At 42.9% G+C, this 24686-nt stretch overlaps 2 protein-coding genes across 3 annotated transcripts; both read right to left on the bottom strand.

The window, feature by feature from the left end:
- Positions 1-42: 42 nt before the first annotated feature.
- tsr2 (TSR2 ribosome maturation factor) lies at positions 43-3843 on the bottom strand. 2 transcript variants are annotated; one of them, XM_084187660.1, is made up of 5 exons: positions 3535-3843; positions 3124-3214; positions 1247-1338; positions 934-1098; positions 43-857 (listed from the first exon to the last, which is right to left on the bottom strand). In XM_084187660.1, exons 1-5 carry the CDS (start codon positions 3610-3612, stop codon positions 843-845), a joined length of 441 nt encoding a protein of 146 aa, XP_084043786.1. In that variant the 5' UTR covers positions 3613-3843; the 3' UTR covers positions 43-842. The 2 variants fall into 2 exon arrangements, with proteins under 2 accessions (XP_084043786.1, XP_084043785.1); XM_084187659.1 differs by having other exon boundaries at positions 43-835.
- Positions 3844-7288: 3445 nt separating this feature from the next.
- cdk16 (cyclin dependent kinase 16) lies at positions 7289-23462 on the bottom strand (the record flags this gene model as incomplete). Its single annotated transcript, XM_084187643.1, is given in 18 exon segments — positions 7289-12382; positions 16310-16387; positions 16513-16603; positions 16757-16799; positions 16899-17004; positions 17183-17280; positions 17396-17516; positions 17812-17935; positions 18607-18669; positions 18836-18930; positions 19194-19308; positions 19508-19564; positions 20515-20640; positions 20784-20917; positions 23133-23346; positions 23348-23391; positions 23394-23418; positions 23421-23462. Coding segments are annotated over 18 exon segments (1614 nt in total). The 3' UTR covers positions 7289-12344.
- Between the last annotated feature and the right edge of the window lie 1224 nt (positions 23463-24686).

Here is a 24686-nt window from a genome sequence, read left to right as displayed (position 1 = left end):
ATCTTACAACCTGTGTTCTTCAGAATAAATCTTTTTCGGAAACCAGATTCAGCCAGTTTATTTAGAGTACTGTATGCCACTGTCATAATGTGGCCAAGAGATGGTGAATTGATTTAATGTACTTAATTTACTATTCTTAAGTTGGCTGTTGACAAGTTTTGTATTTAGCACTGTAGACAACTTTTACTATGATACTGTAAATAGTCATATGCTGTAAGCAGGTAGACTTCTATCCATCTGATATCAAAAGAGAACATGGATCACAGTTAATGTAATTGTGATCAGTGCAAAGGCTTACACTTTCTATCCCTTTCTCAGTAATACACACCATTGTGTAGGTGAGTGGTATACACTATAAAGATGGTTACTTAATCGCTACTTAAATTGATTTCAATGTACTCCTTTTTAAATGTAATTCCACACATGCAGCTTTACAAAAACACTGAAATTCTTGTAATAAACAGTGACAGTTCGTCAGATGCCTCCTGACACCTGCATAAATGAACTCCGAGGTATACGTGTCCAGGTTTTCCTCAGCTCATCAGAAGATATGTCCATCCTCCCAATATGACAGAGCCATAGGAGGGACACGTATAAAAGAAAACAGCAACAGTGTTAGGAAGCGATTCCAGAGCTTAAGCGGCAGTAAAATCCTAATTCATTTATTCACTCGGCACTTCCTCCGTTCTTTACTTGGACTGCTACAGTAGTGTCACTTCTTGCGCACTACCGTCGTCCAGCCATCGTCTTCCTCTTGAGACTGGGGTTTATCTGTCTGTTTGGGTGCTGCACTACTCGGGGGGTTTGTTGACGTTGCTGCTTCAAACTCCATGGACTGTGGATTACATAAGGACAACCTTTTCATAATTGACACGACTGACTTTCAGTCCAAAATAGTTAATTTGACAGTTATACCAGTAAAACACGTCATACCTCTGTCTCATCTCCATCACTCTCCTCTCCATCAGCATTGTTTGGTTGAGGTGTGACCTTGGCTCGTTCTGCACTCTTCTTCTTAAGTTTGGCTATCTGCTCTTTGACCTCTGCAAGCTTTCCTTGTTGACACTGCGTGAAGATCTGGCTAACTTTCTGTGCCACCTGATCAATGAAGAAAGCATTGATTTAGATACTTCTTGACATTAAGAATGCGGATGGTTGAAAATGAAAAGACATTGGTAGGTTCAGATAGCCCCAATATTGTGTGTTGACATTTTAAATGTCTAAATTGAAAACACAAGATGTGCACCTGAGGTAAACTGCCATCATCCACCACTGTATCAAACTCATTGTTCATAAGGTCTGCTATGTAGTCCTCCACTTCATCTGGCTGCAGGTTTGCTGTAAACAAACAACATCCAATTAGCTGGAAGGCTGGCTGGAACTGTTCAGCATGTCAATAAGTGATCTAAACAGAGCAGACACGGGTGCTTCATCATAGCAGTTGTGCGGTAACGCAGAGAGGAAGAGGCAAAGTACACTGCTCAAAAAAATAAAGGGAACACTAAAATAACTCATCCTAGATCTGAATGAATGAAATAATCTTATTAAATACTTTCTTCTTTACATAGTTGAATGTGCTGACAACAAAATCACACAAAAATTATCAATGGAAATCAAATTTATCAACCCATGGAGGTCTGGATTTGGAGTCACCCTCAAAATTAAAGTGGAAAACCACACTACAGGCTGATCCAACTTTGATGTAATGTCCTTAAAACAAGTCAAAATGAGGCTCAGTAGTGTGTGTGGCCTCCACGTGCCTGTATGACCTCCCTACAACGCCTGGGCATGCTCCTGATGAGGTGGCGGATGGTCTCCTGAGGGATCTCCTCCCAAACCTGGACTAAAGCATCCGCCAACTCCTGGACAGTCTGTGGTGCAACGTGGCGTTGGTGGATGGAGCGAGACATGATGTCCCAGATGTGCTCAATTGGATTCAGGTCTGGGGAACGGGCGGGTCAGTCCATAGCATCAATGCCTTCCTCTTGCAGGAACTGCTGACACACTCCAGCCACATGAGGTCTAGCATTGTCTTGCATTAGGAGGAATCCAGGGCCAACCGCACCAGCATATGGTCTCACAAGGGGTCTGAGGATCTCATCTCGGTACCTAATGGCAGTCAGGCTACCTCTGGCGAGCACATGGAGGGCTGTGCGGCCCCCCAAAGAAATGCCACCCCACACCATGACTGACCCACCGCCAAACCGGTCATGCTGGAGGATGTTGCAGGCAGCAGAACGTTCTCCACAGCGTCTCCAGACTCTGTCACGTCTGTCACGTGCTCAGTGTGAACCTGCTTTCATCTGTGAAGAGTACAGGGCGCCAGTGGCGAATTTGCCAATCTTAGTGTTCTCTGGCAAATGCCAAACGTCCTGCACGGTGTTGGGCTGTAAGCACAACCCCCACCTGTGGACGTCGGGCCCTCATACCATCCTCATGGAGTCTGTTTCTGACCGTTTGAGCAGACACATGCACATTTGTGGCCTGCTGGAGGTCATTTTGCAGGGCTCTGGCAGTGCTCCTCCTGCTCCTCCTTGCACAAAGGCGGAGGTAGCAGTCCTGCTGCTGGGTTGTTGCCCTCCTACGGCCTCCTCCACGTCTCCTGATGTATTGGCCTGTCTCCTGGTAGCGCCTCCATGCTCTGGACACTACGCTGACAGACACAGCAAACCTTCTTGCCACAGCTCGCATTGATGTGCCATCCTGGATGAGCTGCACTACCTGAGCCACTTGTGTGGGTTGTAGACTCCGTCTCATGCTACCACTAGAGTGAAAGCACCGCCAGCATTCAAAAGTGACCAAAACATCAGCCAGGAAGCATAGGAACTGAGAAGTGGTCTGTGGTCACCACCTGCAAAACCAGTCCTTTATTGGGGGTGTCTTGCTAATTGCCTATAATTTCCACCTGTTGTCTATTCCATTTGCACAACAGCATGTGAAATATATTGTCAATCAGTGTTGCTTCCTAAGTGGACAGTTTGATTTCACAGAAGTGTGATTCACTTGGAGTTACATTGTGTTGTTTAAGTGTTCCCTTTATTTTTTTGAGCAGTGTATATAATAATACAATAGATATTCTTTGGGTAACGTTAGTCTATGTATGGAAATCATGGGTCAGGTTACCGTTGTCATGAAAATATTGTTGGACCACATCCACCATCCAGTCTGCCTTCTGTTGGCCGTACACGCCTCCAAACCCATTATCAACTGCGATCTGCAAAACAACGTTTGTACACTATTTATTACACACGTAACTACAAACATCGGTATACTGTTTAATCGGTGTACATTATGGATCTCTTTGAGGCTGACACGCTTATAACGTTGTCGCTATAGAGCTAGCTAACCAAACAGTATATGGAGGAAAAATACAGCACAGTCCACAAACTACAGATAGCTAACGTAGTTACAGTAGCAAGCTAGCCAGGTGTCAGCACGGCTCGTGTGACATTATTGCTATTTATGACGGAATAATTACACCATTAGAGCCTGTGCCCGAATATACAGTGTTTGATATATGACATATTCACCTACCTGTAAAACAGGCCAAGTTTCTAGGACTGCTCTCACTGCTTCAGTGAAAAGTTCACGTGCATTCTTCTGCGCTTCCATTTTGAAAACAATCAGGCATTACACGATGAGTGACCAGTGAGTGATTCGAATTTGCTCAAGCAAGGTAACGCAGTTGATCATAGATGTCATCGACCATCACTCCCCACCATCAGAATAGATGTGAGGCAACATTTGGAAATTGTTTTGGGAGCCTGGATTGCAAATGTTATGTATTGGCCATTGAGAGGCTTTGAAGCCACCGGTTGGCCATATTGGCACTCCCCAGTAGGAGCAGTCCTCCATAGGAATGAATGGTATTCTACAGTATTTCAATTAAATGTTTCAAGGACAAAATGACATGTATTTACATAGTTTTTTGTTGTAGTGGGGACAATAACATTAGTAATCTAAAAAAAATTATACTTTAAGGAAAACATTTATATATATTTTTTGCTCACATAAAAATAGAATGTAAATGTATGCATGAAGGGGCCTGTAATAGAATAAACTTGGACAAAAAAAGTTTGTATAGCTTCCAAAATATTTTTTACAATGGAGCCAAGATGGAGGCACGGAGGCTTCAACACAGCGCCCCCTATCAGTCATCTAGTGTATATATATAAACTGAACAAAAATATAAAGCAACCTACAACAATTTCAATGATTTTACTGAGTTACAGTTCATTTAAAGTTACAGTTCATAATAAATGAATTAGGTCCTAATCTATGGATTTCACATGACTGGGAATACAGATATACATCTGTTGGTCACAAATACCTTTTTTTTAAAAAAGGTAGTGGCATGGATCAGAAAACCAGTCAGTATCTGGTGTGCAACGCAACACATCTCTTTCACATACAGTTGATCAGGCTGTTGATTGTGGCCTGAGGAATGTTGTCCCATCCCTCTTCAATGACTGTGCAACGTTGCTGGATATTGGCGGGAACTGGAACACGCTGTCGTACACGTCGATCCAGATCATCCCAAACATGCTCAGTGGGTGACATGTCTGCTGATTATAAAAAATAAAAGTCTGCTGAGTATGCACCACGTGCTCTCAACACTGGTGTCCCCCAGGGCTCAGTTCTAGGCCCTCTCCTATTCTCTCTATACACCAAGTCACTTGGCTCTGTCATATCCTCACATGGTCTCTCCTATCATTGCTACGCAGACAACACACAATTAATTTCCTTTCCCGCTTCTGATAACCAGGTGGCGAATCGCATCTCTGCATGTCTGGCAGACATATCAGTGTGGATGTCGGATCACCACCTCAAGCTGAACCTCGGCAAGACGGAGCTGCTCTTCCTCCCGGGGAAGGACTGCCCGCTCCATGATCTCGCCATCACGGTTGACAACTCCATTGTGTCCTCCTCCCAGAGTGCAAAGAACCTTGGCGTGACCCTGGACAACACCCTGTCGTTCTCCGCTAACATCAAAGTGGTGACCCGATCCTGCAGGTTCATGCTCTACAACATTCGCAGAGTACGACCCTACCTTGCACAGAAAGCGGCACAGGTCCTAATCCAGGCACTTGTCATCTCCCGTCTGGATTACTGTAACTCGCTGTTGGCTGGGCTCCCTGCCTGTGCCATTAAACCCCTACAACTTATCCAGAACGCTGCAGCCCGTCTGGTGTTCGACCTTCCCAAGTTCTCTCATGTCACCCCGCTCCTCAGCACACTCCACTGGCTTCCAGTTGAGGCTCGCATCTACTACAAGGCCATGGTGCTTGCCTACGGAGCTGTGAGGGGAACGGCACCTCCTTACCTTCAGGCTCTGATCAGACCCTACACCCAAACGAGGGCACTACGTTCATCCACCTCTGGCCTGCTAGCTCACCTACCTCTACGGAAGCACAGTTCCCGCTCAGCCCAGTCAAAGCTATTTGCTGCTCTGGCACCCCAATGGTGGAACAAGCTCGCCCAAGACGCCAGGACAGCGGAGTCACTGACCACCTTCCGGAGACACTTGAAACCCTACCTCTTTAAGGAATACCTGGAATAGTATAAAGTAATTGCCTACGGAGCTGTGAGGGGAACGGCACCTCCTTACCTCCTACCTGATTTAGGGGACACAGTGAACAGTTAGGGTTAATTTCATCCTAAAACATTTCCTTGGTGTTAAATACAGTCTGTGAACAAATTTAACATGTATAAATTGATGGTTCGGATTACAGGATTCCAAGGTCATATTTTTCCATATTCTGTTTCAGATGAAGGGTTGTTCAGATTCAATTAGATCTGTGGGCCATACTTTTTTAATAGCTAGCTCAGAATATGAGCTTTCCAAAAGTTGTTTATATATTAGATAAATTCAGTCCTTTTGGGAGCCCAGATCATTTATTGAAATGTGATATACAATATTGAAATGACACCACAAACCAGATAACAATCTTGAGAAATGTACAACTTTATTGAGCTATATATTTTTGAATACATAGAATTAACATCTTACAACATTTATATATTCATGACACTTTACCATACTTGAATCGTAACAAGTACAGTGCTGTGAAAAAGTATTTGCCTCTTTTCTGATTTCTTTACATTTTTGCATATTTTTGATACTGAATGTTATCAGATCTTCAACCAAAATCTGTGTACACACATAACAATTTGATTCTTTATTAAATAAATGTAATAAGTAAGTTATGAAACACTTAATGCCCCTGTGTGAAAAAGTAATAGCCCCCTTACATTCAATAACTGGTTGTGCCACCTTTAGCTGCAATGATTGCAACCAAATGCTTCATTCAGTTGTTGATCAGTCTCACATCGCTGTGGAGGAATTTTGGCCCACTCTTCAATGCAGAACTGCTTTAACTCAGCAACATTTGTGGGTTTTCAAGCATGAACTGCTCATTTCAGGTCCTGCCACAACATCTCAATCAGGATTAAGTTTGGACTTTGACTATTCCAAAACATAAAATGTGTTGCTTTTCAGCCATTCTGATGTAGACTTGATTGTGTGTTATGGATCATTGTCTTGCTGCATGATCCAGCTGCGCTTCAGCTTATGGATGGATGGCCTGACATTCTCCTGTAGAATTCTAGAATTCTCTGATACTGAGCATTGTTACTCTACTGATGACAAGTAGTCCAGGTCCTGAGGCAGAAAAGCATCCCCAAACTATCACACTACCACCACCATGCTTGACCGTTAGTATAAGGTTCTTACTGTACTGCGGAATGCAGTGTTTGGTTTTTGCTAGACATAATGGGACCCATGTTCTCCAAAAAGTATACTGAAGTTAGCCAAAAAACACCTGGAAGATCATCAAGACTCTTGGAAGAATGTTCTATGGACAGATGAGTCAAAAGTATAACTTTTTGGACGACATGGGTCCCGTTATGTTTGCTCGAAAACCAAACACTGCATTCCACAGTAAGAACCTCATACCAACGGTCAAGCATGGTTGTGGTAGTGTGATGGTTTGGGGATGCTTTGCTGCCTCAGGACCTGGACAACTTGCCATCATTGAAGGAACAATGAATTCTGCTCTGTATCAGAGAATTCTACAGGAGAATGTCAGGCCAGCCGTCCTTGAACTGAAGCTGAAGCGCAGCTGGGTCATGCAGCAAGACAATGATCCAAAACACACAATCAAGTCTACATCAGAATGGCTGATAAGCAACACATTTGAAGTTTTGGAATGTTCTAGTCAAAGTTCAGACCTAATCCTGATTGCGATGTTGTGGCAGGACCTGAAATGAGCAGTTCATATTTGAAAACCCACAAATGTCGCTGAGTTAAAGCAGTTCTCAATGGAAGAGTGGGCCAAAATTCCTCCACAGCGATGTGAGAGACTGCAGGAAGCATTTGGTTGCAGTCATTGGCACAACCAGTTTGAGTGTAAGGGTGCAATTACTTTTTTTTACACAGGGCATTGGGTGTTGCATAACATTGTTTATTAAATAAACTATATAAGTATGTAATTGTTGTGTCATTTCTTCACTTAAGTTCCATTGATCTAATATTAGGTTTTGGTTGAAGATCTGATAACATTCAGTGTCAAAAACAGAGAAAATCAGAAAGGGGGCAAATACTTTTTCACAGCACTGTATGTGGACTCAGTAAAGCAATTTATAGTTTGCAGTGACTTGGAAGAAAATGGCTGACTTAAAGACACACAGAGCAAGTTGACAGCTTCTGAGCAAAGTTTGGAAGAATCATATCATGCAATGTTGCAGATAACTTTGGTATTGGACTGAGGCAAAAGCTGATGGCAGCCAAAAGCAAAGCTCTTTTACAATACACGTGGAGGCGTGCATTTATAGCTGTGTTGTACACATTTGTTTGTTGATTTCCCACGAGGGCCCAGTATGAAAAATGTATGCACTCACTAATTGTAAGTCGCTCTGGATAAGAGTGTCTGCTAAATGACTAAAATGTCAATTGGATCACTAAAATGTCAATTAACAGTATATCAACCGGTAGAGACTATGAAATATCTTAATAAATCCAGTCAAAAGGTAATACAATTTGAAATGTACAGATGCAGACAATATAGCATAGCATTATATCACCAAAAATATTTTCTATAAAAAGGAGGAGAATTACACAACCAATGCTGTAATCATCTGTTCAAAATTGTGGTTTGTAAATTTTGAGCTTTTAAAATGAATTCCTCTTTAATGGGGAATATACTAATAGCTCATATAACCAAGTTCCTTTGATCTAGATTTGACAACATTTGAACAACATTGAGTGAAAGGGAATAGCCTATCTTTTCCCTCTGGTTTTGTAAAATGATGAGTCAATCAAAATAATCTGTCTATAGTATTCTGTCTTAATCCTCCCAATTCACTGGGGTGAGCTAAGAGCGTGAAGAACATTAATACACGCCCATTTAATTAAAGTGAAACTTTGCCTAAATCAAACCTCAGAGGACAATTGCATTCATCAAATACTATTCCGAATGGCATTATTTATGGATAAGTGTTTGTAGTAAAATGACATTAAAATATTGAGACACTCACAAAGAGTAGATAAATACAGGAGCAAATATTACATTGGCCAGTGACTGTTATGACTGTAAATATGTTCTTTTCCATTACATTGTCTGACAAAATGTATGTAGTTGTGAAGAATAAAGCATTTGCGTGAATTATTTTGCTTCCATAAAGCAAATGTGCCAAGCTCCGTTTTTCAATGTATCTAGTCCATCTGACAAGTCCTGGAAGATTGTGTGTCGCTACCCAGAAGGGTGCTCTCAACAGTCAGCCATATATCTGTGGTATTTCAGTGTCACCGATTAAATAACCACAGCTTCATAATGGTGTGGTATTTCAGTGTGTTACCAATATAATAACCACAGGTTCATAATGGTATTTCACTTGACAATTTACACTGTAGTCCTTTCCAAACTGCTGCTCAGTTGGGAAAAATAATAACTATTGCTGCAATCCAAAGAGCTTTTGAATATCCTTATCCAGTTTTTACCAAAAGCATTCTCTTCACAAAACATCTTGAGCATTTACATATCCATACAATATACACACAGATCTAGAACATATTCAGAGGTGCAGCCATGAAGAACCTGTCAGAGAAAAATGTCGGTCTAATGTGTTGGTTGCGCCATAGGCTACATTCCATTTATATCTGCAACATTCTGTAGTGTTATACCTTCTGAATATGGCACAGATTTCCCAACCAACTATAGGATGAACATCCTATCATAATGCTGTGTACTGTTGCCTCCACATTACATTACATTCCTAAATGCTATCAGAGCACGAACTTGTTTGGCAGGCTTCTGCATCAGACATTTGCCAAATGTATTGCTTGTGTTTGTTTAAATTCCTTTTCAAATTGTATGATTTACAGTACAGTACATACATATATACACAAACTAGTTTACAGTACATATTCGTACACCTTTTCAACCTCTTCCTCATCAACACATCACATGCCCATTAGATATGCTGGGTTGTATGGTAAAGTTGCTTCAAAACCAAGACTCGATTGCATTGTCCAATCTGTAATCCAACTCTCCTTGACAAGTAAACTAAAGAACACAGTCTTCACATCGGCACATGCACTACACCTTAGAATTGAACTTGTTTTGCTTTCTAAAGAAATGTTAAACAGTTTTATCCATACTGAAAACTACAATAACTTTCTTGTTTCTTGGCTAACAAACAACAAAAAACTCTTAGTCAACATTGATATCAAAATCTCACTATTTGAATCCAAATGTAAAAGTGACAATGGGCAATAAAACAGTCTCCAGTATTTTTTTGTTCTACTTTTAGTTGTGACTTCATTGTTTTTTGTGTTAGATATAAAGTATTCAATCCACTGGTAAATTTGGACAGGGTTCACATACTACATAACTTGTTATTGCGTAGTACAACAGTTATTGCCTAATATAAATGGGACAAGAGGCAACTTCACGACCACAACCTATTAGCCCTTCCATGGCAACATATCCATGCTTCTTATGAGAATGTATTTGGAAGAGCCACTTTCACCATCAGCGAAAACAAACCAATAATAAACATCAAATTCAAAAATCTACACTGATTATGTATTCTATGAACAAACAACCTTTTCTCATTAAAATAATATGAACACAATAACAATATTATCAATGATCATCGTACGAAAATTATATTCTTATCTTAAAAATTACATATTGAGAAGAGGGTCCTCTCATCTCATTGCACAGTCCTCTGCTCTGTTCCGTAAAATAATCTAAGGTTATTTACAACGTACCATAGTCTTTTTCCACAATATAACACTGCCGTGCTTTACGACACATATCCTCTGCTCTGACCATCTGACTCTCTCACTCTCACACATGCATCCAGACAGCACACACACTCACTCATTCACACTTACTAAGTTCACAAGATCTCGCTGCTAGGATCACACCCCAACCCACAGGTTGAGATGGTGAGAATTCATATCCAACTGCATTTGTCTACAAGTTACAGCCTCAATCCAAAAATGTATACTTCGGTTATTTGAGGTTTGAAACATCTATCCCCATTCAAAATGACGAGCCAGAAATTTCAGATGACAGTTTTATGCATGTTCACTTTGGTTTTCAACGATTCCACATACTGAAGTGCTTTAGAACAGTGGTTCCCAACCAGGGGTACTAGGACCTATCCACAGGGGTACTTGAGAAGACTCATGAGACCATAGGCCTACTGGTAAAATGTACATGATGGGGTACTTCACGGGTACTCCGGGCAGAGCAACATTCAGTTGGTGATACAGTAAACTGAAAAAGGTTGTGAACCACTGCTTTCAACAACAGTCATGGTTGATAGGTGGGCTAACTACATCAGCAGGCGATGTAACACTGTGTCTGGTGTACTCTCTCACTCTCCCCAGAATGATGAACACACATCACTCCGTACACAGTGGGGCAATTTGCACAGACTTTGTCTCTTTCACTCCAAACAGGGAGAGATGTAAACACAATTACATTACACCCAACAATACTGTACCCTGTGGCCTAGAGAGTCGTTAAACCTATCAGGGTTGTGATGTTTCACTGTGGAAGCTCAATTTGTATTGGATGCATGTCTATATACTCAATAAAAGAGAACTCGCATCTCCAGGTTTTTGGTTCCCCAAATCCCTGCAAGAATGAGGAGAATTCCTGTAAGTGCTATGGATTCCTCAGAGAATTGCAAAACGTTGTGTGAAAATAGAACAGAAGTGCTGCATTTCTCTTTCAAACCATTGTACCATATCAGCCAAGCACAGCATTATGAAAATAAATAAATAAATACAACATGAGGATTTCCCCCAAATGCCGCCATGACACTGTTTGGATTAATCTACCTGGTACTGAACTAATCTCCCACTGCAATGCTTACGGAGATGGGAGGGATAGATGGTAAAACCTTGCTGTGGTGGAGATGGGAGGGATAGATGGTAAAACCTTGCTGTGGTGGAGATGGGAGGGATAGATGGTAAAACCTTGCTGTGGTGGAGATGGGAGGGATAGATGGTAAAACCTTGCTGTGGTGGAGATGGGAGGGATAGATGGTAAAACCTTGCTGTGGTGGAGATGGGAGGGATAGATGGTAAAACCTTGCTGTGGTGGAGATGGGAGGGATAGATGGTAAAACCTTGCTGTGGTGGAGATGGGAGGGATAGATGGTATATCCTTGCTGTGGTGGAGATGGGGTGTGGAAGACCAAGGTGAGACACTATAGCCTCGCCATTTTACTCCTCCCTCAGTTAGAAGACAACTCATCACTTATTCAAGCCTTGTCATTTTTCGAATTATTCCTTCATTGTGGTATTATACAATCAAAAATAGAAAGGTTCTAGCTAGGGGTATTGCAATATCAATGTGCATAATTTAAGTGAGTCGAAAACTTTGGTCCAAATCCGTGAAAATTTACGGGTGATGATTATTGCATTCAAAGAATGTCCTGACATGTCTAAATTGAATTATACAGGATTGCAATTATGTCAGCCTGTAAACTAAACATCACAGTAGCTAGCTATATAAGGAAAAACAGTAAGGCTTTCTTTGCCTGTCAGCATTTACAGTATACGTGATGGTAAGAGTGTGTCTGTGACAGTAAACGCTTCTATTTAGAGGAGAGAGTGCATATTGAGCGCAAACAAATTAGAAAATAACAGTTATCCTCCTCAGCCTCGTCGCACATGTAAACAGCTAGTGACCCTCTCTCAACACTAAGTGGACCAACAATGACAATTCAAAAGGTATAAAGAAGATAAATATGTATCCCTTCATCGCACACGGAAATGTCTCAGCTTCTCGTCCTCTCGTTCATCCGTGTTTCTCCCACTCCACTCAGAAGAGCAGGCTCTGTCGTCGAGATATGCTGTTCACTGTGAGGAGAGAGAGACAGAAGTGAGAGACAGTGAGAGGAGAGAGAGATAGATCCCAGGAAGAACACTCATCCTCATCATCATCACAGGTACTTGAACAGAGACCAGCGGGAGAAGGTTCCATCAGGCTAAGAAAGGTGCTGCTGACACAGTATGAAGACATACAGCACTCACACAGTGATATGTTGACAATGTAAATAAGCAGCACTTGTGTCAAAATGGAACACAAATGCGTGTTTTGTATCCACATAATTACGTTCTAAACCATCATTAATTACCGCTGCCCTCCATGGATGTCCAAAAAATATTTGAAATAAATTAAAGTACAGATATTGGGAGCATTATGGTATTATTTGACACTAGTGCCGTATTTTCACTTTGCATTGTCAAAACAGGGCCCACAATACAAATTCAGTGTTGAAACAGATGAATGTGGGCGTGGGCCCAAAGAAAGAGAGAGCGAGAAGAGCAGGAACAAACATAGGGTTTTGATACAGGACAACTCAGTGGGTTAGGTCCCCACAAGCAATGTCACATCAGCATTCCCCTTTGGTGTGACAAGAAGGGGAGAAATGCAAATTACTCTGCACTAATCTCAAATACACCAAGTCCTGGGAGGCCGAAATGTTTGCATGTTAAAAATATACTATACGGAGTATTGCACAGTATTAACGTCAAACATAGTTGAAGTAAACTGTAATTTTCTCTTCCGCATTGTTGATAAGCTTAAAGTAGATAGAATAGCAGCAGTGTTTTAAATGAGAATGAGTCAGAGATCCAACCTCTCATTACCATCCCACTCCTCAGGCTAAATCAGGAGTTAGATTACAGGACGGTTAACCCTTCCTCTGTGATATAACAGGAACGAGTTTAGGGTGAGAGAGCAGAACATGCCTCAGAAAGACGGATGAATAATTAATGCAGGAAATTATGTAATCATGAATTTCTCATTATACAGTGAGGGAAAAAAGTATTTGATCCCCTGCTGATTTTGTATGTTTGCCCACTGACAAAGAAATGATCAGTCTATAATTTTAATGGTAGGTTTATTTGAACAGTGAGAGACAGAATAACAACAAAATAATCCAGAAAAACGCATGTCAAAAATGTTATAAATTGATTTGCATTTTAATGAGGGAAATAAGTATTTGACCCCTCTGCAAAACATGACTTAGTACTTGGTGGCAAAACCCTTGTTGGCAATCACAGAGGTCAGACGTTTCTTGTAGTTGGCCACCAGGTTTGCACACATCTCAGGAGGGATTTTGTCCCACTCCTCTTTGCAGATCTTCTCCAAGTCATTAAGGTTTCGAGCCTGACGTTTGGCAACTCGAATCTTCAGCTCCCTCCACAGATTTTCTATGGGATTAAGGTCTGGAGACTGGCTAGGCCACTCCAGGACCTTAATGTGCTTCTTCTTGAGCCACTCCTTTGTTGCCTTGGCCGTGTGTTTTGGGTCATTGTCATGCTGGAATACCCATCCACGACCCATTTTCAATGCCCTGGCTGAGGGAAGGAGGTTCTCACCCAAGATTTGCCGGTACATGGCCCCGTCCATCGTCCCTTTGATGCGGTGAAGTTAGCAGAAAAACACCCCCAAAGCATAATGTTTCAACCTCCATGTTTGACGGTGGGGATGGTGTTCTTGGGGTCAAAGGCAGCATTCCTCCTCCTCCAAACACGGCGAGTTGAGTTGATGCCAAAGAGCTCGATTTTGGTCTCATCTGACCACAACACTTTCACCCAGTTCTCCTCTGAATCATTCAGATGTTCATTGGCAATCTTCAGACGGGCCTGTATATGTGCTTTCTTGAGCAGGGGGACCTTGCGGGCGCTGCAGGATTTCAGTCCTTCACGGCGTAGTGTGTTACCAATTGTTTTCTTGGTGACTATGGTCCCAGCTGCCTTGAGATCATTGACAAGATCCTCCCGTGTAGTTCTGGGCTGATTCCTCACTGTTCTCATGATCATTGCAACTCCACAAGGTGAGATCTTGCATGGAGCCCCAGGCCGAGGGAGATTGAGAGTTATTTTGTGTTTCTTCCATTTGCGAATAATCGCACCAACTGTTGTCACCTTCTCACCAAGCTGCTTGGCGATGGTCTTGTAGCCCATTCCAGCCTTGTGTAGGTCTACAATCTTGTCCCTGACATCCTTGGAGAGCTCGTCGGTCTTGGCCATGGTGGAGAGTTTGGAATCTGATTGATTGATTGCTTCTGTGGACAGGTGTCTTTTATACAGTTAACAAGCTGAGATTAGGAGCACTCCCTTTAAGAGTGTGCTCCTAATCTCAGCTCGTTACCTGTATAAAAGACACCTGGGAGCCAGAAATCTTTCTGATTGAGAGGGGGTCAAATACTTATTTCCCTAATTAAAATGCAAATCAATTTATAAAAATTTTTACATGCATTTTTCTGGATTTTTTTATTGTTATTCTGTCTCTCACTGTTCAAATAAACCTACCATTAAAATTGTAGACTGATCATTTCTTTGTCAGTGGGCAAACGTACAAAATCAGCAGGGGATCAAATACTTTTTTCCCTCACTGTAACTGTGTTACAAAACAACTCACACATTCTATCCATGGCTGATATTTGGATTATGTAAGAAACAGGGCAATCGATTTCTCTTTACATTTTTTACTGTGTGTGTTGGGCATAATTTGAATATTGATTTTCATTGTTGAGCAGGGGTTTAGTAGTCGGTGTTTTATTACATTTAGTAAAAAGTCGTTGTTTTCCTCAGTAAAAGACAGCTCATAAATAGCCAAGAGAACACCAATAATGATTCTCTGATTGTCTGGGTCCAGTGAGAGCTCCTCAGGCGGGAGGTTAAGGGAAGCAGGTTCTTATGAGAAGCTCATTCTCCATCACTACACCGACCAGTGATCAGACTGAGGTGCGCCGACTACAACGCATAATGACCAGGGGACTGAATGCTCCTGAGTCAGAGCTGAGGGCAGGCATGTCAGGTCAGAGTGTTGCTTTCAACCAATCAAACACAACCAGGAAGAACAGGGGACCAACCAGAGACATCAATTTTAGCAAATAAAACCTATAACCATTCAGAGGTGGAGTGTACTGTGCACTAGCCCTGTTGATGTGATGTGACTTGGTGTTTGTTCGAGGATAGTCTTGTATTCAAGGTGCTGTTCAGTGATGCATGCTGTTTGTGTTCATTTCTAACAAATGTCTGAGGCGAAATTGATAAAAAGCTAGCCTAGCGTACTTAAATATCTGAGTACACTGCTCTTGCTACTCCTTTCTTAAAAGGATTGTGTATCAGTATGTAGTACGATGAACAGTGGGAATTTCCATTGAAAGTGAAGATCACCTAATGTGCTCTGTATGGATGTACACCTGTAAATAAATGTAAAGTATGTAAAGTACTCTTGACATAACGTAAAGTACTATTGACATAACGTAAAGTACTCTTGACATAACGTAAAGTACCCTTGACATAACATAAAGTACTCTTGACATAATGTAAAGTACCCTTGACATAACATAAAGTACTCTTGACATAATGTAAAGTACTCTTGACATAACGTAAAGTACTCTTGACATAACGTAAAGTACTCTTGACATAACGTAAAGTACTCTTGACATACAATATTCTTCTAGCCTCAAAATCTAAGGAGGTGTTTTGAGAATGGTTACATTTTCATTGTTAAAAGTCATGGGTTGATAGACTTGACACATTGGTGCATCAGAGGGGGAAAAAAGGGGATGGTTCGCAGCCTCCTCGTGAGAGAAGGAAGTGAACTGAATATACCTAAGGTGTGCCGGAACCTTAGGCATCCCTGTACGAGCTCTGGAACACAGTGATGTAGCAATTAAGTTTACATTTCGTACAAAGGAAGTTGGGACATTAAAATAAGACTTTTAGTATATGTGATGAAATACCACAGTAAAGAGAGGAACTTACCCGAGTCAGACAATGAGCTGGCTCTATCTCCGGGCTCCTTCTCCAGCTGAATGTCTTGAAGTGCAAATATTGATGTAGCTAGGAGAGGATACATTCATATTATACATTTATTTACCAATGACATGAGACTACACTGCTGTTAATAATGTTATAGTTGTGTGAGTGTGTGTGTGTCATGTGTGTAGGAGTGAAGGCCAACGCACTGTCAGGCAGTGTGATCACTCTGTCTCCCAGACTGTGGAAGTATGGATGCCTCATGGCCTCCTCCGCTGAGATACGCTTCTTTCCCTCAAACTGAAACACAGACGGAAAAACAGATCCACTCTACTGTCGACGTCTACTGTTGATAATGGCAACGAACACCTCGAAGACTATCGGGAGGATTATCTAAAAAGGTGAGATGGGAGTTTGTCAATGATGACAATGTTGTCACAGGTGTGGTCTCACCTGCAGCAGTTTGGACAGCAGTTCCACTCCTTCATTGTCCAGTCTAGGAAAAACAACAAATACACAACAAATTAAAGTAACTCTCATTGAACGAGCAGGTCTAACGTGTCATAAGCAGTCACAGTGATGAGCACTGCATCACCTGGGTGTGTGGTTCTGTAGACAGTCCGCTCTGTACCGGGGGTAGTTGTACGAGACAAATTCCTCATTGGAGGTGATTCCAGGCCAAGACGTCTCATTGGGTGTACCTGGAACAGACACAAAACACACGTGCTTCAACTCTCAAGACATTGAAAAGGAAGGGATCTTTTATGTCCTTAGCCCTCTCAATGGTGCCAAATGGCATTTTCTCCTGTTCTCCTTTCCTTCAAAAGGGCAGGTCCACACCATGGAGAAAGATGGGCAGCGACGGGTGTACAGTCTCACCTAGCAGTTTAAAGATAAAGTGCAGCTCCTCCTCCACTGTGGAGCCAGGGAACAGGGGACGGCCTGTAGACATCTCATAGAAGATACAACCCACTCCCCTACAGAGGCAAAATATAACGTTACTATAACAACTTTACTGACATTTTATAACAGAATGTTTTAACGAAACTTCAATATCAACCTGATTGGCTATGAACAATAGTGTATTCCTACCACATATCTATCTGTGTTGAGTAGTCAGTGCTTCCTAGGAGGATGTCTGGGGGACGGTACCATAGCGTCACCACCTCGTTGGAGTATGTCTTGGTGGGAATGGACTTAGCCCGGGCCAGGCCTGAGACAAAAACATGACTCACTATTCACCAAAACGCTTGAAAGAAGCTTAACATTTTAACAGGACAGTTTGTGAAAGAGGCTCTTGGGGCATATTGGCTTATTACACCGGAAAAACTATTTTTGCTACCAACAAAACACTGATGTCCTTTTTTCTTACCGTACTGTTTTGTCGTTACTCTCAACAGACTATTGAGGACGTTAAACTGAAGCACTACAGATAACACTCTGGTTCCACAGAGACTTCTGAGGTGTGGTGATAAGACTCTGTCTGTACAGTTAGAGGAGGTACTGACCAAAGTCAGCCAGTTTGAGCTCTCCGCGGTCATTGATGAGCAGGTTCTGGGGTTTGAGGTCTCTGTGGAGGACTTTGCGGCAGTGGCAGTAGTTGAGGCCACGCAGCAGCTGGAACAGGAAGAGCTGAGGAGGACAGACACAGTAACAGACAGGAGATAAGAACACTGCAAATACATGACAATACCACAGACACAGACCACCCAGAGACACAGACCCCCCAGAGACGCAGACCACCCACAGACCCCCCAGAGACGCAGACCACCCACAGACCCCCCAGAGACGCAGACCACCCACAGACCACCCAGAGACACAGACATGACAATACCACAGACCACCCAGAGACACAGACATGACAATACCACAGACCACCCAGAGACAGAGGGGCACACTGAGACAGACCACCCAGAGACACAGACATGATAATACCACAGACCACCCAGAGACACAGACATGACAATACCACAGACCACCCAGAGACAAAGGGACACACTGAGACACAGACATGATAATACCACAGACCACCCAGAGACACAGGGACACACTGAGATATGAGAGGTATACTGTAGGTGAGAGAGAGCCATAGGGAGACAATGTGCAAAGACAAAAAACACCAATAAGACCCTACTAATCACTAATTACACATTAAAAAAACTATTAGCACCGTGCCAATTCATCTATTGTTAAGGAAATGTATACTTCGGACTGGAATGATAGAATTCCCTGTTTTATGATACATGCTAAAGCATGTAATGTATATCATTTGTCAAGGTATTGTAGGCTGATATGTGCCTCACCTTCACATTGTGCATGTGGATAGAGTTGCCACAGTCCTCCAGATACTGCTTAAGGTCTTTATCCTGCGTGACAAATCACAAATTATTTACACAAATGTTGACACTGGCACAAACAAATACATTTGGATTTGTTTTCATTCTAAATGTAAGGAGCCGACAGATGAACAGTGTGTGTGACGCGTGTCACTCTGTTTTACTTCTCTTTCTTTCTGTGTGGACGATGACTCACCAGGTACTCAAAGACCAGCGTGAGAGACTTCTGCGTGTGGATTATGTCATGGAGGGTCACTATGTTGGCGTGTTTCAGATCTTTCAGCAGAGACACTGGGGGAGAGAGAGATAACCAACGCATGATTAAAAACCAGACTTAACTATTTCCATATCTGAGGCCAGTTGCAGCAGCAGCAACTGTGTGTGACTGAGGTCAATCCTGTAAATAGCCAGTGCTCCCTTGGCTTGCTCTGGTTTCCACTTTCCAACCTGTTGGGTTTTATTTTTAGCTGGCGGCCCGGGCCCAGGCCCACCCGACACAAAGGTGTTTGGGTACCGTGCCCAGTGCCAGCCCTGTGGTGGCGTGGTGGTCTCACCCTCTCTGATGGCGGTGCAGGGAGCCCCCTCCTCGTGCTCCAACCGGATCTCTTTCAGGGCCACCAGGTTGTCTGTCAGCTTGCTGCGCCCTTTGTATACCGTGGCATAGGTTCCCTGGGGGAGAGAGACAGTACTTACATACAGACTACAGTACGAGCACATAATGTAAGCAGTAAACGTACATACACTACATGTGAATAGTAGCAGAAGCAAACCTCAACACTGCCAGGACAAATGTTTGGCAGCAGAGGTTGAGAGTAAATCAACAAGGCCTGAGGGGTAATGTGAAATGTATATGTGTGAAACTGCATACCTCTCCTAGCTTATCCAGCTTCACATAGGTCTCCAGCTTCCCAAAGCCAATCTCTGACTGAGAGAAAAAACACAGTATATCTTTAGATGATTATAGAAGTCTTACCACGTGTAAAATCACAGAATGAGAACATGCTTTGTTATTCACAAATATGACAGACAGACAGACTCCAGAACATTGTTACAAACTACGAGACTGGCTTTATCCAGGAAGGTGAACTACGAGACTGGCTTTATTCAGGAAGCTGAACTACGAGACTGGCTTTCTCCAGGAAGCTGAACTACGAGACCGGCTTTATCCAGGAAGATGAACTACGAGACCGGCTTTATCCAGGAAGATGAACTACGAGACTGGCTTTATCCAGGAAGCTGAACTACGAGACCGGCTTTATCCAGGAAGATGAACTACGGGACTGGCTTTATCCAGGAAGATGATACAATGAAGGTCAATCTCATCAAGACACGTGCAACCACTTCTGTTGAGATGTCTGGCAGTGAATGAATAAGCTCCGACCTTGAATAAATATGAATGAAAGAAAATGGTGGAGGAACAGGATAGCAAGGCATAACAGCAAGGGTGAACAAAATTGTAGTGCACATGAAAATACAAGAACTAAAATGCAGGAGGGAGAGTCTTAAGAGCTTAACACACACAGGGACAAGACAGCTCATGAAAAAAGCATGGGCCAGACAGAGTGAGCATGGGCCAGACAGAGTGAGCATGGGCCAGACAGAGTGAGCATGGGCCAGACAGAGTGAGCATGGGCCAGACAGAGTGAGCATGGGCCAGACAGAGTGAGCATGGGCCAGACAGAGTGAGCATGGGCCAGACAGAGTGAGCATGGGCCAGACAGAGTGAGCATGGGCCAGACAGAGTGAGCATGGGCCAGACAGAGTGAGCATGGGCCAGACAGAGTGAGCATGGGCCAGACAGAGTGAGCATGGGCCAGACAGAGTGAGCATGAGGACATGGAGCAGGTTTGAGAGAGGGAGAGGGCAGTAACCTACCAGGGAGACTCTCCTTAGCCTCCGGCTCAGAGGCTTGTCAAAAAGAGGACTGTTCAGACAGAACTTCTCCAGGTAGCCGTCTGGGAGACGGATGTCCGCAGGCAAGGACAACCGCTTGTTTATATCCTAACAGAAAAGATGCAAGGTTAGAGTTTAAAGGTTAAAGGTTAGGATACAACACCTCATGTGTTATGAGAGAGAGTGTGTGTGTGTGTGTGTGTGTGTGTGTGTGTGTGTGTGTGTGTGTGTGTGAGAATGTATGAGTGTACCTCGGTGGATATCTTGCGTACAGAGTTGTTCCTGAGGCGGACCTTGACAGGACTGTGTACTTCATCAGAAGAGGTGGCCGAGACCTGGTCACTCTCCCCATCAGAGCCGATCTTCACATCTTCATGGACTATCTCTGTACAAACACACAGCAACACACTCAACTCCTGGTCCACATAGAAGAGTGCTAGGGTTACCAGCTCTCGATGTCCTATCGCAATCTAACTATCATAATCTTACTACTATTGACAATAACTTTTTACTCGCCCTGTGTCTGTTCACTTTCTTTATATGTTTGCTTTCTGGGAAAACCGGGGAAGCGTTTTGGTAAAAAGGCACTTGGAGTTGAGCATGCGGTGTATCTGCTACTGCCATCACAGTAAGGTTTGAGTGCTAAAGCACATCTTCCCTGATGTCTTAGCGTTTGTTTCTTCACGGTTCTCTCCCACTACAACTATTACAGGTTTCACTCACTGTTGTTAACTTGTTATACAGCACTGGTGTGATGTGCTTATCAGCTTTTACACCTACTCTCCAAACAGTATTCAAATACGTAATTAACTTAATCCCATAAGAGGACAAAAAAAAAACTGGCATAAACAGTGCATTCAGAAAGTATGCATACCCCTTGACTTACTGCACAGTTTGTTGCGTTACAGCCTGAATTCAAAATGGATTAAAACATTATTTTTTTTTACCCATCTACACACAATACCCCATAATGACAAAGTGAAATGTTTGCAAATATATTGAAAATGAAATACAAAAATCTCATTTACATAAGTATTCACACTCCTTTGCTATGACAATCCAAATTGAGCTCAGGTGCATCCAGTGTCCTTTGATCATCCTTGAGATGTCACTAAAACTTGATTGGAGTCCACCTGTGGCCAATTCAATTGTTTGGACATGATTTAGAAAGAAACACACCTGTCTATATAAGGTCCCACAGTTGACAGTGCATGTCAGAGCAGAAGCTATACCATGAAGTCCATGGAACTGTCCGTAGATCTCCGAGATATAATTGTGATGAGGCATATATCTGGGGAAGGGTATAAAACAATTTCTAGAGTGTTGAAAGTTTCCAAGAGCACAGTGGTCTCCATCGTTGAGAAATTGAGAAAATATGTAACTACCCAGATTGCCTAGAGCTGGCCGTCTGACCAAACTGAGCCACCGGGCAAGGGCCTTGGTCAGGGAGGTGACCAAGAACCCAATGACCACTCGGACAGAACTAGAGTTCCATGGCTGAGATGGGAGAACCTGGTAGAAGGACAACAGTCTCTACAGCACTTCACCAATCTGGGCTTTATGGGAGAGTGACAAGACGGAAGCCACTCCTGAGAAAAAGGCACATGACAGCACACCTGGAGTTTGCAAAAAGGCATGTGAAAGACTGAGATCATATGGCAAACAATTCTGTGATCTGCTGGGACAAAAATTGTACTCTTTGGCCTGAATGCAAAGTGCTATGTCTGTAGAAAACCAGGCACAGCTCATCACCCATCTAACACCATCCCTACCGTGAAGCATGGTGGTGGCAGCATCATGCTATGGGGATGCTTTTCAGCAGCAGGGACTAGGAGACTGGTAAGGATGGAGTGTAAACAACCTTAGACTGGGGCAAAGATTTACATTCCAACAGGACAATAACCCCAAGCATACAGCCAAAGCAACGCTGGAATGGCTTCAAAACAAGATTGTGAAAGTCCTTGAGTGGCCCAGCCAAAGCCCAGACTTGAATCCCATTGAAAATCTGTGGAAAAACGTAAAGATTGCTGTTCACTGCCTCTCCCTATCTAACTTAAGAGCACGAGAAAATCTGCAAGGAAGAATGGGAGACAATCCCAGAATCTAGATGTGCAAAGCTGATACAGACATACCCAAGACGACTGAAAGCTGTAATCACCGCCAAGCAAAGCTGATACAGACATACCCAAGACGACTGAAAGCTGTAATCACCACCAAAGGTGCTTCTACAAAGTATTGACTCAGGGGTGTGAATACTTATGTAAATGAGATATTTCATTATTTAATTTTCAATACATTTGCAAACATTTCTGAAAACATGTTTTGACTTTGTCATTATGGGGTATTGTGTGTAGATTGGTGAGAGAAAACAAAATCTATTTAATCAATTTTGGATTTAGGCTGTAACACAACAAAATGTGGAATAAGTCAAAGGGGTGTGAATACTTTCTGAAGGCACTGTAAGTCTACAGCATTACCAGTCATAACATGACACACCCTTAACATATACACTCACGCACTTGTGGCCAGAGGTCACACACACACTCCCAGAGCAGACACACACACATTCCCCTTCCCTGTGTGGGCCAAGTGTTTTGTACCCAGGCGTGTGGTGTGGTTGAGATAGGAGCTGAGGCTGCGGCCCAGGCTGCGTGGTCGGCGCAGGGCGGAGCCGTACGACTGGAGCAGGGAGTGCATGCTGAACGAGCCTCCACCACCACCGGCTCGCACTGAACCCCGCAAACTGCCAGTGCCACCGCCCCGCACTGACATGGTCTCTGGGAGAGAGAAGGGTGGGGAGGCAGAGACACAGGGGGAGACACACACAGGAGGGAGGAATGGGGTACGGGTGGGAGACACGAAGGACAATGCAGGTGGAGGTGGGTTTGAGGTGGTGTGGTGGAAGGGGGACACAGGGTACGGCAGGGCATGATATGATGGGGGACAGGGGTACAGACATCAAAGGAGGCCAAAGCAAATGAAAGAGGAAACGGATAATGATTGGGATGAAGACAGGACAACAAAGGGGGGAGGAGGTGTAGAAAGAAAGAAGAGAAAAATAAAGAGAAAAACAAATTAAAGTAATGGATGAAGATGTATTATTGGGGAAAATGTAACAGAAGTGGTGAAAATGTAACAGAAGTGGTGAAAATGTTACAGAGGTAGAGAAAATGTTACAGAGGTAGAGAAAATGTTACAGAGGTAGAGAAAATGTTACAGAGGTAGAGAAAATGTTACAGAGGTAGAGAAAATGTTACAGAGGTAGAGAACATGTTACAGAGGTAGAGAAAATGTTACAGAGGTAGAGAAAATGTTAGAGAGGTAGGCAGTAACATTTGGTAGAGAGGAATAGAGTAATGGTGGTTAAGATGAGAAGAAACAGGGAAGGAAAGACAAGAAAGAAAAAGAGCAGGTAACTTTAAATGAAAGGATCAACCAAATGAACAGGGAAAACACGTACACACGTCCATCTTTCAGAGCATGCGATTCACTTTCCAAAAGAGGTTAATACACACTGGAAGACAAAAATATATGGGGTCAATTGACAAGGAAAACCTTCAGTATTAGCAACAGGGTTACTGAGAAGTTTCTGAGCTGCATGAATTGGCTTCATTGTATTGTACAGGCCAGATGTGGCCCGTGCTTACCGCCTCTAATAATCTCTTATGGACACAATTGATGGTAAATTATGTTACGCAACAGCACTTTATTCATTACTTCACAAAGCCAAATTAATTTTCATTCTAAACTGTTTTTTATTTTATTAAAATGTTGATTGGTTTTATTGCACAAATTAGTTGTAGTTGTTTTTTTTCCACCAGGGAGTCAAGTTGAGGCGAGTAGACTGAAGTCGTTTCATTGAAACCTCCTGAGACAGCATCAATACAGCCAGTATTAGAGCACAGAGAGCCATGCTGGAAGAGACATGCGTCGGAATTAAATGAAGAATAGCAAGCAGGAACCAGAAGCGCCGTTATCCCACACACACACTCCCCCCATCCCATCCCATCATCACCAGATCCTTCAGGAGGGAGCCATATAGGATTTGGAATAGTGTAGCTAGGTCTATTTTGTGTGTGAATCTGTGAGTGATGGTCTACCGCATCCACTACCCTAAACCATGTATTCCCTGTAGCAGAGAAGCCATAGAAGGG

Source organism: Coregonus lavaretus (assembly GCF_964263955.1).
Source record: "Coregonus lavaretus genome assembly, chromosome: 22".
NCBI classification, from domain to species: Eukaryota; Metazoa; Chordata; class Actinopteri; order Salmoniformes; family Salmonidae; genus Coregonus; species Coregonus lavaretus.
The sequence above is the reverse complement of the archived record's forward strand: the minus strand, read 5'-3'. Positions and strand labels throughout refer to the sequence as shown.

Bases quoted from the DNA above. Each gene is read 5' to 3' on its own strand.
- tsr2 (XM_084187659.1), bottom strand. From the start codon at position 3,612: ATGGAAGCGCAGAAGAATGCACGTGAACTTTTCACTGAAGCAGTGAGA. The intron at 1,099-1,246 runs GTGCACATCTTG...TTCATTGATCAG, and splicing joins ATGATGGCAGTTTACCTCAG to GTGGCACAGAAAGTTAGCCA. The intron at 836-933 runs GTATGACGTGTT...TGTAATCCACAG, and splicing joins GTGATGGAGATGAGACAGAG to TCCATGGAGTTTGAAGCAGC.